This window comes from Nomascus leucogenys, chromosome 10 (assembly GCF_006542625.1).
Source record: "Nomascus leucogenys isolate Asia chromosome 10, Asia_NLE_v1, whole genome shotgun sequence".
Taxonomy (NCBI): domain Eukaryota; kingdom Metazoa; phylum Chordata; class Mammalia; order Primates; family Hylobatidae; genus Nomascus; species Nomascus leucogenys.
In genome coordinates this window covers 9,259,125-9,273,181 of record NC_044390.1, presented here as the reverse complement: position 1 = coordinate 9,273,181, position 14,057 = coordinate 9,259,125, and the positions used below count along the sequence as shown (strand labels likewise).

The following is a 14,057-nucleotide window of genomic DNA, read 5'->3' as shown; positions in this document are numbered from 1 at the left end:
ACGGCAGCCTCAATTTGGGAAGGCCGGGTGACCAGTTGGCTGCTTTGATCTGGGAGGCTTATATTCCTTTAACCACCCAATAAAATTTTTGTTTGATGTTTTCAAGAAAGAGATGAAATGAAGATGTGTGTGTGTTGAAGGCTACACAGTGCACACTCTGTGTGGTTACCTGGTGAGCCACGTGGTGTGGGATACAGGACTCAGTGAAGACGACACTGGAGAAGGGAGTGAGTTCATTTTTCTCCCATGGGGCGGGGGAGGGGGAAGCAAAATAAAATTATTTTTTCTAGGCTCTTTAGCTCATTTTGGAAGAGTCTGTGAAGTCAGATCTTACAATACCCATCTTAGAGAAATTGAGAGCCAAAGAAATTGTGATTCATTACACACCTTTTAATTGAGTACCTATTGTTTGTCAGGGGCTGTGTTGGAAGTGCTGGGTAATGCAGGTGAAATGATGGCTAAAAATAAATAGCTGTTTATGTGTTGTGGAAGGCTTCATATAAGGCATATATGAAGGGGGTTATAGAAACCTTGTTGAAGGTTTAAAACATATGTAAGCCTTTGGCGCGGTGCCATGATGTTTCCACACACCATCTCATTTAAATTGCCTTGCTGCTTTGTGCTACAGAGCAATAGGGTGTGCTTCTGGGACAATCAGTTATTTCTTTACGCTGCAGATTGACCACCTCTTCTTCTCTAAGCCCAGAAAGAACAAACTCTATACCAGGAATCTTAAAAAGTTTTGGAATGTTAGGGATCAAGAGATACCCACATGAGGCAGCCTTGGATGGAAATAGGCCCTTTTCTGTCTTAATGTGGACCCGCTCTGAAAATGTAGGATAACACAGGACTGGGTTGTATGGTGGTAGGGTGGGGTGCGGTGAATTATGTGGGAAGAAGTAGATGGTTGTAAGACATTTTCTCAGCCAGAGTTAACTAAACCATCATTTACTACTCACCCATATAAAAGTCACTGACAAACCAATTGAGTTACTTCTAATTTAGCCAGAGACAGCATAGTTTCAGAAGGAAAGAGGGGTGGTTCCTACACACAGTAAATTGCATATGTTGTTATTTCAGTGGTTGTCAGTGATTTCCTCTGAAAAATCTCTTTTTTTGTGTGTGTTTGAGACGGTTTCATGCTCTGTTGCCCAGGCTGGGGTGCAGTGATGTGATCACAGCTCACTGTAGCCTCAAACTCCTGGGCTTAAGTTATCCTCCTGCCTCAGCTCCCCAAGTAGCTGGGACTACAGGTGTGTGTCACCACATCCAGCTAATTTTTGTGTTTTTTGTGGGGATGGGGGTCTCACCATGTTGCCCAGGCTGGGCTTGAACTCCTAGGCACAAACCGTCCTCCCTCCTCGGTCTCCCAAAGTGCTGGGATTACAGACGTGTAATCCATTCATTAAAAACCCAGTAATCCTTGCATTGTGCTAGATATAACATGTACAGGCCGTGTAATCCCAGCAACCTTTCTCTTTCCCAAGATGGAAGAGTTACTTAAGAAACATTGCAGACTGGGCCGGGCGTGGTGGCTCACGCTTGTAATCCCAGCACTTTGGGAGGCCGAGGCGGGGGCGGATCACGAGGTCAGGAGATCGAGACCACGGTGAAACCCCGTCTCTACTAACAAAAAAATACAAAAAATTAGCCGGGCGTGGTGGCGGGCGCCTGTAGTCCCAGCTACTCAGAGAGGCTGAGGCAGGAGAATGGCGTGAACCTGGGAGGCGGAGCTTGCAGTGAGCCGAGATCGCACCACTGCACTCCAGCCTGGGCGACAGAGCGAGACTCTGACTCAAAAAAAAAAAACAAAAAAACAAAAAAAAACATTGCAGACTGGGCCGGACATGGTGGCTCACGCCTGTAATCCTAGCACTTTGGGAGGCCAAGGTGGGTGGATCACCTGAGGTCAGGAGTTTGAGAACACCCTGGCGAACATGCTGAAACCCTGTCTCTACTAAAAATACAAAAATGAGCCGGAGGCAATGGTGTGCGCCTGTAATCCCAGCTACTCGGGAGGCTGAGGCATGAGAATCACTTGAACCTGGGAGGCGGAGCTTGCAGTGAGCCAAGATCACACCGCTGTGCTCCAGCCTGGGCGACAGAGCAAGACTCCGTCTCAAAAAAACAAAAACAAAAAACAACAAAAACAACAAAAACCATTGCAGACTGTAAAGAGTAAGTAAATAGGTGAGCAATACCTACTTTTGTTTACCTTTTTTAAAATGGACAATTTGTAGATATTCACAGAATGCAAATACTTGTTAATAAATGAAAAGCTTGGGAGACATGAAGTTGGCCTCATGCCTTTTTTATACACAGTGATAATGATTAAAATAATTTAGATGTCCTTTGAAAATAAATTTAATAGTCTTCCAACTCACAGAACTAATAAAGACTTCAGAACTTGTATAAGTTGTTTTTCCAAATATTATCCTTATTTACTTAATACCTTACACTTACTCTGTGCTGAGTTATTGCAGATCCCCAATAATATAAAATGTTGTCTTCCAGTTCTTTGACTGAAGTACAGGGTTCATTTTCTATAATGAAATGGCTACTACCCTTTGTCTTAGACAATGATAGTGTCATGACATGGAAATGCATAGCAGATACAGGCAGAGGAGTTGAACTCACCAGAATTTTCAGTAAGAAGTGTTCAAATTCATCTTCATTTCTCTAACCATGCAAAATTTAACAAACGAAAAAAGACATAGGTACCTCATGAGCACCTATTTTGTTTATTGCTTACCCAGAAGTTTTTCTCCTTTTCTTGGGCTCTCATTGCCTTTCTTTTTTTTTTTTAAGTTGCCTCGTTTCTTATTTCCCACCACATAGAAGCTTAAGAAAATCAAAGCTAATTCTGCCCCCTCAACTCCCACCTCAGTAAAAATGAAACAAGGAACATGCAAAGGGAAGTGCTAGGTTGCCATCAGTAGAAAGAAGAACAAATAAGTGTACATTTCGACTACTAAGAATGGAGGCAAAAACCTCATACTTTGCATAAGGAGTCTATGCGGCCCCTATTCACATTAAGACGTCGGGCGCCACCTTGTGGCCGACAGGAAGGAGGTCAGCTTCCAAGAAGAGGCCGGTAGCTTTTCGGAGACGGAGGCAGGAGGAGCTGGGACACCTGAAGCTGGGATCGTGTCATGTGACCTGACATCTCTCGCGGAGACGGGCGCAGCATAATGAGAATGATCAATATTTCTGTCAATAGCATCTTTCTTTTTGAGGCTCCGTCGGATTAAAGAATGAATCAAAGTTAAAAACATCGGAAAGACTAAAGAGGGATATAAAACTTTTTTTTTTTTTTTTTTTAAAGAGAGAAGGTCTCGCTCTGTCACCCAGGCTGGAGTGCAGTGGCGCAATCACAGCTCGCTGCAGCCTCTACTTCCCAGGCTTAGGCGATCCTCTCACCTCAGCCTCTTGAGTAGCTGGGTGGACAGGCGCACACCACCACACACAGCTAATTTTTGTATTTTTTGTAGAGATGGGGTCTTACTCTTGCCCAGGCTGGTCTCGAATTCCTGGGCTCAAGCAATCCACCTACCTCGGCCTCCCAAAGTGCCGGGATTACAGGCATGAGCTACCACGCCTAGCCTCAAAACTATGTTCATAACTGCATTCTTTAAGTGCAAAAAGCTGAAAACAGAATAAGGGCAGAAAATAATCACTCAGAGTCTGCAAAAATGTCCCTCTCCTCTGTGCCAGAAGTCAAGTGCTTTACTCTCGGCCCCTCCACGCCTCTCTACTCTATGTCTTTTGCCCTGACCAGCCCATGAATGCCCTCCTGTGAGGCCCCGTCTGCAGCGGCTCTGAGCGGTGTTGTCATCGTCGTCCCTTGGCTTGTCATTTAGAACATCTTTCTTTCTTCGCTGTCTGACCCAACAGCTCTCATGTACTTGACTCCCCTTCCCGCTCCAGAGAAACCGCATAGATGGGAGCAGAATATACCCCAGGGAAGGTGAGAGCCCCAAGGACCCTCTTTGCTGAGGTCACACAGCTTGGAGGCCTCAGGGTCAGCGTTTAAACCAGTGTTTCTTAAGCTGGAGTCAGAGAATCTGTGCTCTGGCATCTGAGTTTTCTGCAAGCATTTATGATTTTTTGTGCTTTCATATTTGATGATAGACTACAAAACAGAAGCATACTCCAAGCCACCTTACAAACCACAGTCACCATGTGGCTGAAGAGTCTCCCTGGATTTCAGTGCCTGTGTGGGGCTCATTGCCTAATGGACAAAGAGCCCAGGTGGGTGCCATAGCTACACAATGCCTTCCAGCCTGGGGAAGGCCGCGTGACTCCACCGCAAGCTCTGTGAGGATTCCCCGTAGCTTAAAAGGTAATTGTAGTTAACATTTAAATAGCACTTAACTTTGCCCCAGATGTAGTTTAAGTGCATTACTAGCAACTTCTGTAACTCTTACAACAATGCTGTATGATGTGATACTTTTATCGTATCAGTCCCATTTTACCTATGAGGATACTGAGGCACAGAAAGGTTAAGTAACTTACCCAAAGTCCCGCAACCAGACAGGACGAGTCTTTGCTGTTGAACCCAGAGAGTCAGGTGCCAGAATGTGCGCTTACCTTCCAAATAGATGAAAGTGCTTCACTAGCACCTGCTTTGAGTTATAGAAAATAGTTATATAGCTGGATGCGATGGCTCATGCCTGTAATCCCAGCACTTTGAGAGGCTGAGGCAGGAGGGTTGCTTCAGGCCAGCAGTTGGAGACTCCTGAGCAACATACAGAGATGGTCTCCACAAAAAATTAAAAAATCAGCAGGGCGTGGTGGTGCATACCTGTAGCCCAAGCTACTTGGGAGGTAGAGCTGGGAGGATTGTTTGACCCCAGGAGGCTGAGGCCGCAGTGAGCCAAGATCGTGCCACTGAGCTCCAGCCTGGCTAACAGAGTGAGACCTAGTCAAAAAGAAAAGAATTATGCTTCAGTGAAAAACCGCATTCTTGACTCTAGAGAAGACTCCCTCCAGCTGATGTGATTCTGATTTTTTGGAAGCTATTTTACAACGTTGTTGACTGTTTGTTGACTATAGGTAACTGATCATGAAATAATTCTCGTCTATAGACAGCCAAATTCTGTCTTACAGAGTGCCATTGACTCCCACCCCTAGTTTTGCCTCCATTTAAGCATTTATTTCAATGTTCTAATTCTATAAATGCCTCTATTATTCAGATACTTTTTTGAACTCATTATAACGTCTGCCTGGTTCCCTACTGAATTATGAGTGAAATAAAATCTCGAACGTGTTCGTTTTGATATCTGTATGAGAGCCATGATTTAACCCTCTTTTGAAAATTATTTTTTAACAAACTAATTTCTCAGCTGGGCACAGAGGCTCACGCCTGTAATCCTAGCACTTTGGGAGGCTGAGGCGGGCAGATCCCCTGAGGTCAGGAGATCAGGACCATCTTGGCCAACATGGTGAAACCCTGTCTCCACTAAAAATACAAAAAAATTAGCTGGGCGTGGTGGTGCGCACCTGTGGTCCCAGCTACTTGGAAGGCTGAGGCAGGAGAATCGCTTGAACCTGGGAGGTGGAGGTTGCAGTGAGCTGAGATCGCACCACTGCACTCCAGCCTGAAGGACAAAGAGAGACGCAGTCTTAAAAAAAAAAAAAAAAAAAAAAAAAAAAAAAAAAAAAAAAAAAATCATTTGTCAACACTGAGAACGTATCACTTTTCCTCCTGCTCCTTTAAAGGAGGTATGCATATAATTCACATTTGACAAGCTGCTCTAAATCGTCTAACTTCACTCTACCATGGTAGATCACAGCTCTACATTACAAAGGGAAAGGAGTTGGGGCAAGTAACAGGTGGTTTTGAGGAGTGGGTGGGCCTCAGCCACCTGTGACCATGGTCCTGGTCAGTGCTGGTAGAAATGGTGAGAGGCCAGCCAGAGATGGGAAGTCCCTGCAGGCTGCAAGGTTGAGATGAGGTCAGAGGAATCCAGAAAGTATCAGATGTGAAGGGGACACCTCTTCCTGTAAGAGCAGCGATGCCTTTAAAAGCAGACTGATGGGCCTCAGTATGAAAGCACAGAGTTCAATTCTGCAAAAAGAATGGCATTAAAATACCTGATAAAATTTTGTACATTCAAAATAAGGTCTGATAAGGACGGCAATAATAGACACTGGGGACTCCAAAAGTGGGGAGAGAGGGAGGGAGTGAGGGCTGCAAGATTACCTGTTGGGTGCAGTGTTCGCTATTTGGGCGGCGAGTATGCTAAAAGCCCAGTCTGCGCCATTATGCAATATACCCATGTAACAAACATGCACATATACCCCCTGAATCTTAAAAAAGCAGGGGTCTGGGCAGGGGAAAGATAAACATTTTCTTTTTTTTTTTTTTTTTTTTTTTTTTGAGATGGAGTCTCGCTCTGTCACCCAGGCTGGAGTGCAGTGGTGCGATCTTGCCTCACTGCAAGCTCCGCCTCCCGGGTTCACAACATTCTCCTGCCTCAGCCTCCCAAGTAGCTGGGACTACAGGCGCCCGCCACCATGCCTGGCTAAATTTTTGTATTTTTAGTAGAGACGGGGTTTCACCGTGTTAGCCAGGATGGTCTCGATCTCCTGACCTCGTGATCCGCCCGCCTCGGCCTCACAAAGTGCTGGGATTACAGGCGTGAGCCACCGCGACTGGCCAAGATAAGCATTTTCTCATTAATTAAAGGGAATTTTTAAAAAAAGATTTCTAGCATTTCTTTTATGTGTTCTACATTTTTGAAGCTCAGAGTGGTGGGAAATCAGCTAAGTAAAGTTAGGCGGATGAAACATTTTAACTTAGAGCAGGCCTCCATGTGCATAATAATCAATCAAACATAAATCTCAAGTACCACCACTTTCTTCAACTGTTGATTTAATAAAAGCCACAGTGTACTGTCTGAATTACTCATATTCCTTAAAGTGTCATCCAGATAAATGGGCTTTATTGTACCTGCCTGTTAAGACATTGGACTTCATTAAGGATTCTAGGTATCAAGGAATTAATTTAGAAAAAAAAATTATTTAAATTTTTTTTCTGGTGAGAGAGATACTCATACAGATGAGTTTACGAAAATCTGTAGTGTTAGCGGTTATTGGAAGGGCGTGCCTCCCAGCACGATGGTACAAAGTCTGTGTTTTCCAACACCCCAGAGGGCAAAATTTCCAGCTGGCAGAGGCACAGTGGAATGTACAGTGTAATTGTATGTGAAAATAGTTGTGTAAATTATGAAACTTGATCTCATAGTTAAAACTACATCGAGTGGAACGAAAACAATATGGAGAGCGCCGTGGCAGCTGGTGGCCCACTGCCCACCTGTCCCCCTACCCAAACCTCTGCCACAGACAGCCACCCATTTTCATCATGCAGATGGCTCTGGCCAGAGAGGATGGTGGGTCCCAGAGCTGCCTGGGGGCTCCACGATACCCCAGAGTGACTTCTGCTGAGCGTAGACAGGAGTGACGGATCTTTGTAGATGCAGTGATAAGCTCACAGGAAAGTAGTTTTTCGACTCAGCTCTGAGTAATGTCTGGCTGGGATTTCCACCGGGAAGGCTACGTGACTGCCCATCATCGAAACTGGTGGATCCACCAGGGTCAAGGAGTGGCTCAAGAGAGCGCGAGAAGAGGAGAACGAGGCCCTCAGCATGGGGCGAGGCTGGGCATGCCTCAGACAGGAGAGGCTGCAGCCCTTAGTCACCTCCGCCGGAGCGGTGTTGCGCATAGCAACCCCTCTGAGTAATCCTCTGATGATCCCCTGTGCCTGCAGCTGCCACCCAAGCTCTGCAGCTTGGTTGAACAGTGGGGGCATTTCTGTGATTCTTAGTGAACAGTTCTTGCCTTCTCTAGGCGAGTTCCTTTATTCCAGAAATCTGGGAGGCCCTGAAGCAGTAGGTCCCCATCCCCACCGCTGCTCCTCTGCCTGTTCCCTTTGTACTCTTTCACCTGTCCTTTTTCTTTCTCTCCTACCTTTGCCTGAGGCTATGGCCATAGCACCCATGGCTGCCACTTAGCCCATCGGTGGCCTCTGAGTAAAAATGTGATCAGCCAATCTCTCCACACCTAGTAGCATACTTTTTCGTGATTTTTTTTTTTTTTTGAGACGGAGTTTTGCTCTTGTCGTCCAGGCTGGAGTGCAGTGGCGCAATCTTGGCTCACTGCAATCTCTGCTTCCTGGGTTCAAGCTATTCTCCTGCCTCAGCCTCCCAAGTAGCTGGGATTATAAGCGCGGGCCACCACGCCCAGCTGATTTTTTGTATGTTTAGTAGAGATGGGATTTCATCATGTTGGCCAGGCTGGTCTTGAACTCCTGACCTCAGGTAATCCACCTGCCTCAGCCTCCCAAAGTGCTGGGATTACAGGCGTGAGCCACCATAGCCAGCCTTTCTCGTGATTTTGAACACAAGCTCTAGAGCGTAAAGATAATGGCACCCCAGCAAAGGGAGAATTTTTTTTTTTAAACAAAGACATCATGTATTTTAATAGTCAGCTTTTGCCGCATTGGTGCTGCGTAACCAGTTGCCCCAAGATCACTGGCCTACAGTGGCATTTATTTTTCTCACAAGTCAGTGTCACAGATGCTGCTTCAGATGATGGGCAGGTGGGGCTTGGCTTCGGACTTTCGGTTGAGTTCAGGTCACCTCCATGTGTCTCGTTCTGGGGTAGCAGCTTCCTGGCAGCATAGCATGGGAGGAAAAGTGCCAACTTATGATGCCTCCAAGAGCCCAGCTCAGCAATGGGATGCTGTCACTTCCCCGTGTCAGTCTCCTGGCCAAATGCAATCACATGGCAAAGCCCCAATGTCAGCACTCCTCCCACAGCCACTCCAGTGCAGGGCTACACAGTCACCTAAGGAGAGGGCAGTTGAGAACATTTAGCAAGTCTGCCACGTGCGTTCTCGTAAGTCATGCCCAGAACATGGTCTCTGACACATGGGGTTGGATTGCAATGAAAAGTGATTCTGTGATGCACAAGAAGCTCCGAGGAGGCCAGGCAGGTGGAAATGCTAAGTGTAAAATACATGGATAGGTGTTTCTGCTGCCCTCCTGTCCCATTCGGAACTTGATGTCAGTTAAAAGTGGAGGGTGGCGGTGGCCGACCACTTTCCCACCTGGCATGTGAGCAGAGGCCCAACAGTCCCTTCCCTGCAGACCTCCAAACCCACCGGCAGCCTTCTGCCCTTAGGAGCAGATTCATCTGAGCAGGCACTTAAAGTTTCAAAGATACGTTAAAGCTGACTGATGTGTTTGGCCAAGAAAATCTCAAGAATTTGCGACAACTGTAAGCTGTTCTTAGTGCCAGTGAAGAGAAGAAAGTTGTGGCTCATATCCAAGTCATCAGAAGGGTGGTTCATAGGAGGAGTTGGGGCTCGTCAGCTGCCATGCATCCCAGCAAAGTGGGGGCTTGCAAGATTTGTGAGATGCAGAGGTGGTTTTGACCCAGCAATGAAAGGACTGTCTTACAGACCATTGTGGTTAATACTGATTTCTGTAAAGAATATCCCCTTTAAAGAGCCCTAAATAAAATGCCCTGTGGGTAACTGGAGAGCACTCCTAGTCTACGTTCCTTTAATTGAGAGGAGTTGTGGGGTTGACAATATTGGTACAAATAACCCTCCCCAAGGCAATTATTCTGGCTTCCAGGTCTCCCAGAGCTGCCCCCTGGGTTGCAGTCACTCCAGGTTCAGTCTCCCGCCCCCCGCCCACCAGGACTGCAGTGTCTCCCTCCCATCCAAGGGGATGATCCCTAGCTCTCTGTGCCACTCACAACAGTTGATCTGTGGCAAAGCTTTTGAGGCCAGTCTAACCACCTTTTTTAAAATGTAATGAGGATTGATAACACAAATGGATTATTATTATTATTACTACTTAGAATCAATACCTATTGTCACGAAAGTCCTCAAATGCCTGAAATTGAGAAACTGCCCAGGAGTGGGGAAAAATTTCCTTGAGAAGGCCCTATTTGAGCTGGTTCACAATGGATGAGAGAGTTCACCAGACTCCAAAGCTAAGGAACAGCATTTTAGCCAGAAGGAATAGCATTTAAAAAGTTCACACCAGAGTTGAAGGAAAATGACAACATTGTATAAGTTTTTGTCTCTTCATGGGAGAAATTGCTTTTCCCATCTGTGCACCTGTGATGGTGGGCTTTGACCTGCAGCATGATGAGTGCCGGGAAAGGGAAGGTCTCTGCAGTTGGCAGTGATTGTTTGGTTTCACAAGCATCCACGGACTGGGCAGCTTTGAGCATTGTATGGGTTATCAGAGTGCTGGCAATACAAAGTAATGCAGCAAAGTCCCTTCCTCGTGAAGCTCATCACAGTAGGAAAGGCAGTTACACTTAGACATATACCGCAACCACAGGAGAGATATTCCAGGCACCTGTATAAAGTATGGGGTCCAGCATTTTAGTTAGAGACCGACTATATTAGTTCTTTCTCACATTGCTATAGAGAAATACCCAAGGCTGTATAAAGAAAAGCGGTTTAATTGGCTCACAGTTCTGCAGGCCGTACAGGAAGCAGGATGCTGGCATCTGCTGGGTTTCTGGGGAGGCCTCAGGAAACCTGCAATCATGGCAGAAGGCAAAGGGGGAGCAGGCATGTCACATGGCCGGAGCAAGAGCAAGAGAGCGAGGGTCAAGGTGCCACACACTGTTAAATGACCAGATCTCGTGAGAACTCAGTCACTAACTCAAGTGTGGTACCAAGGGGGATGATGCTAAACCATTCATGAGAAATCCACCCTTAGGATCCAGTCACTTCCCACCAGGCCCCACCTCCAATGTTGAGGATTACAGTTCAACATGAGATTTGGGCGGGGACACACATCCAAACTATACCACGGACCCACAAAGAAGTTGATAGGATGGGCGGGAATAGACACTTGTGTTAAGTGGGGAACGGTTTGAATGCGGACCCGTTCTGCAAGTGGTCATGTCATTAATCATTGTTCCGCATCATTCCCCATGCATTGCTGTCACTCGCGGGGACATATGTGGTGAATAGAGGAGGACCACAGGGCCTCCATGTGTTTCTGAATTGTGGCTTCTTACAGAAATGCAGCCAGGAAGCTCCTGGTTCAGAGTGGCCCCTGGAGATGGAAGTGAAAGCTGCTTTTTATTAGGTTCACTGGGGGAAGGAGGGGACAGCTGAGTTGCCCATTCTGAAGCCCCCTCTCTCCCCACCAAGTTTGGTCGGCATCGTGACCAGCAGCTCTAACCTGGCCTCCTCTCCCCACAGGTATGGAGAGTGCAATCACGCTGTGGCAGTTCCTGTTGCAGTTGCTGCTGGATCAGAAACATGAGCATTTGATCTGCTGGACCTCGAACGATGGTGAATTCAAGCTCCTCAAAGCAGAAGAAGTGGCCAAGCTGTGGGGACTCCGAAAAAACAAAACAAATATGAACTATGATAAGCTGAGCAGAGCCCTGCGATACTATTATGACAAGGTAAACCCTCGACCTTGCATGGGGCCGTCTTGGGGAGGGTGGAATCCCTTCTGCGTTGTTCACTGATGAAAGAAGATAATAGCGTGCTATGAATCAAATTAGAAAATAAAATAGGGGCAGTGTATATACCTTCTTTTTGGAGAAAAGCTGTGCTGTAGGGATTTTCCCCACCCTCTGGACGCCCTTTGGATATTACTGAGGGTCACATTTTGTTTCTTCTGCATTTTCGTCTGAGTTTGCTGAAGAACTTTGCTAACAATAGAAATGAGATGCAGGTAGGCTCTGGGGCTTTCCTCATGTTGAATTGCTTGCATGACACGACGCGTGTTAAAATCCGGAAAGTCTGTTTATCCTGTCTGGTTTGTGGTTCAATTAAAGGGATCTTTCCTGGAAGGTGGTAGCTTTGGCAGATTATTTTTTTAACAATTCAGTGCCTCAGTATCCTCATTTATAAAACAGGAATCAGCATAGGAATAATAATAGGAATAGGAATCCTGTCTCAGGATTGTCGTGATGACTGACCAAGCCATTACGTGGTAAGTACTTAGAACACTGCTTGGTATGTGGTGCTTGCAACTTCATGGGAAACTTCCCTAATTGGAAGAAAAAACATGTTCATTTTTAAGTCGTAGAGATGAGGCAGAGTTCTTTGATAAGTGATAATATAGCGTAGTTGCCAAAACCAGGACAGTTGGAGTGAGTTTTAATGCATTTCTGGAAAAGCAGTTTTAATGTGCTTGCTAGGGCAAAATTATTGCTATTTAGGAGAACCATTTCAGCCTGGAATTGTTAGCCATTTCAGTTTGAATCTGTTGTTGCTGAATATTTAGCCTCTAAGACACAAAGGCATAGAGCCATGATAATGGTAAGCTTTTGTTCTGGTTTTATTGTTCATATTAAAAGGTGAATTAAAAACTGATTTAAATATTAGTTCCCGATCTATATTTAGGGCCTGCCGTCTGCCAACCTCTTTGGAATTCAAGACATAAGGATTATACATTTCAGGAAGTAGAGACATCATTAATTATAAAGTGTTCCTTTATATGATCGTAATTGCACGTGATTATGTCATTGAAATGCTAAAGGTGCTCTCCTTTAATGTAGCCATTAATTAATCCTGACTTACTGCAGAGTCCTACTAAGATATAAAAGCACTTCTTGCAAATTGCACTGTCTGAAAGCCTCGCAGATGGCTCATTGTTTGGCGTGTTTTCCCAGGTTCTAAGTTCTGCGGTGGGAACTGGGGCCGCTGAAGGAAAACACTCCCGTTGCCTGCTGGCAGAGTGCCTAAAAGCTGGGCTTTGAGACTCAAAAAGCATTTTCATTGTTTTCAATCAAGGTGTCAAAAAAAGAAGTCCTCCCTCTGTGTCTGGGACTTGACTCATCTCTTCCCTGGCCTGGGCCTGGGGGCTTAAGGGTTGTGTCTCTTTAGCATGAAGGGATGTCCTGGGCTGGAAATGACTGCTCACAAAATTAGCAAAGCCATTCCTGTATAAACTACATCTTATCTCCCTTGGGCAGATTTTACAGTCTCTTGAGAGAGCAGTTTCATAGCCTTCAGTCAACAAGTGTGTTCTGGCACTTTCTGTTACACGTCTAAGGTGCTGTGCTGAGCACTTCTTCCGCTTGTCTTCTTTAAACTTTACTACAACCCCATAGACAGGTGCTGCTGTCATCATCCTCCTTATACACGTGACAACGTGGAAGCCTGGATGAGAAACCTGCCCAGGTGCACACAGCCAGTGAGCAGCAGAGCCCGGATTTGAACCTAGCTGGTCCACCCGGGTTCCCAGCCAAAAGGCACACACACACCCTGCCTTCTGGGCCATTCATTTCCTTTGCCTTTGAATGTCTTGAGTTCCAGGTAGGCAGTCAGGCTGTCCAAAGGGTATTACAACCTAAGAAGTTTTGTTTCTTACGAAGAGCCTCAGGCTGGGCATCGTGCCTCACACCTAATCCCAGCACTTTGGGAGGCTGAGGCAGGAGGATCACTTGAGTCCAGGAGTCTGAGGCCAGCCTGGGCAACATGGTGAGACCCTGTCGTAACAAAGAATTAAAAATCAGCCGAGTGTGGAAGTGCGTGTCTGTAGTCTCAGCTACTTGGGAGGCTGAGGTGGGAGGATCATTTGAGCCTGGGAGTTTGAGACTGCAGTGAGCTCTGATTGCACCACTGCACTCCAGCTTGGGCAATACAGGGAGATCCTGTCTCTTAAAGAGAAAAAAAAAAAGGAAAGAAACAAATTCAGTACTGAAAAATCCCAGCAAACGATGTGCATCAGGTAGAGCCCAAGGTCAGGAGTCCGGGTGGCTGGTGTGGCCTGCCTGCCTGCACTGCCCCTTTCTCTCTTGCCAGGCAGAGCATGGGGGCTGGACACATGACCTTTGAGCAGCCCCAAGCATCGGAGCTGGAGCTGGCAGTAAGGGCAGGAGCGGCCTCCTATCCTGTTGTATTATGTAGACTTTGGCCACCAGAAGAAATTGCTCCATGTCTTTCCTTCTACAGATATACCTGTCCACATGCACACACACACACACACACAAGTATACACATACACACCTGTCCACATGCACACATACTTGTCCACATGCACACACACTGTCCACAT

At 46.2% G+C, this 14,057-nt stretch overlaps 1 protein-coding gene across 1 annotated transcript in view; it reads left to right on the top strand.

The window, feature by feature from the left end:
* ELK3 (ETS transcription factor ELK3) overlaps positions 1-14,057 on the top strand; it is a 76,113-nt gene that overhangs the window by 18,257 nt on the left and 43,799 nt on the right. The window contains exon 2 of the mRNA XM_030819795.1: positions 11,243-11,451. Within this exon, the coding sequence (XP_030675655.1) occupies positions 11,245-11,451 (207 nt within the window). The 5' untranslated portion in view covers positions 11,243-11,244. The remainder of the gene's footprint in view (positions 1-11,242; positions 11,452-14,057) is intronic.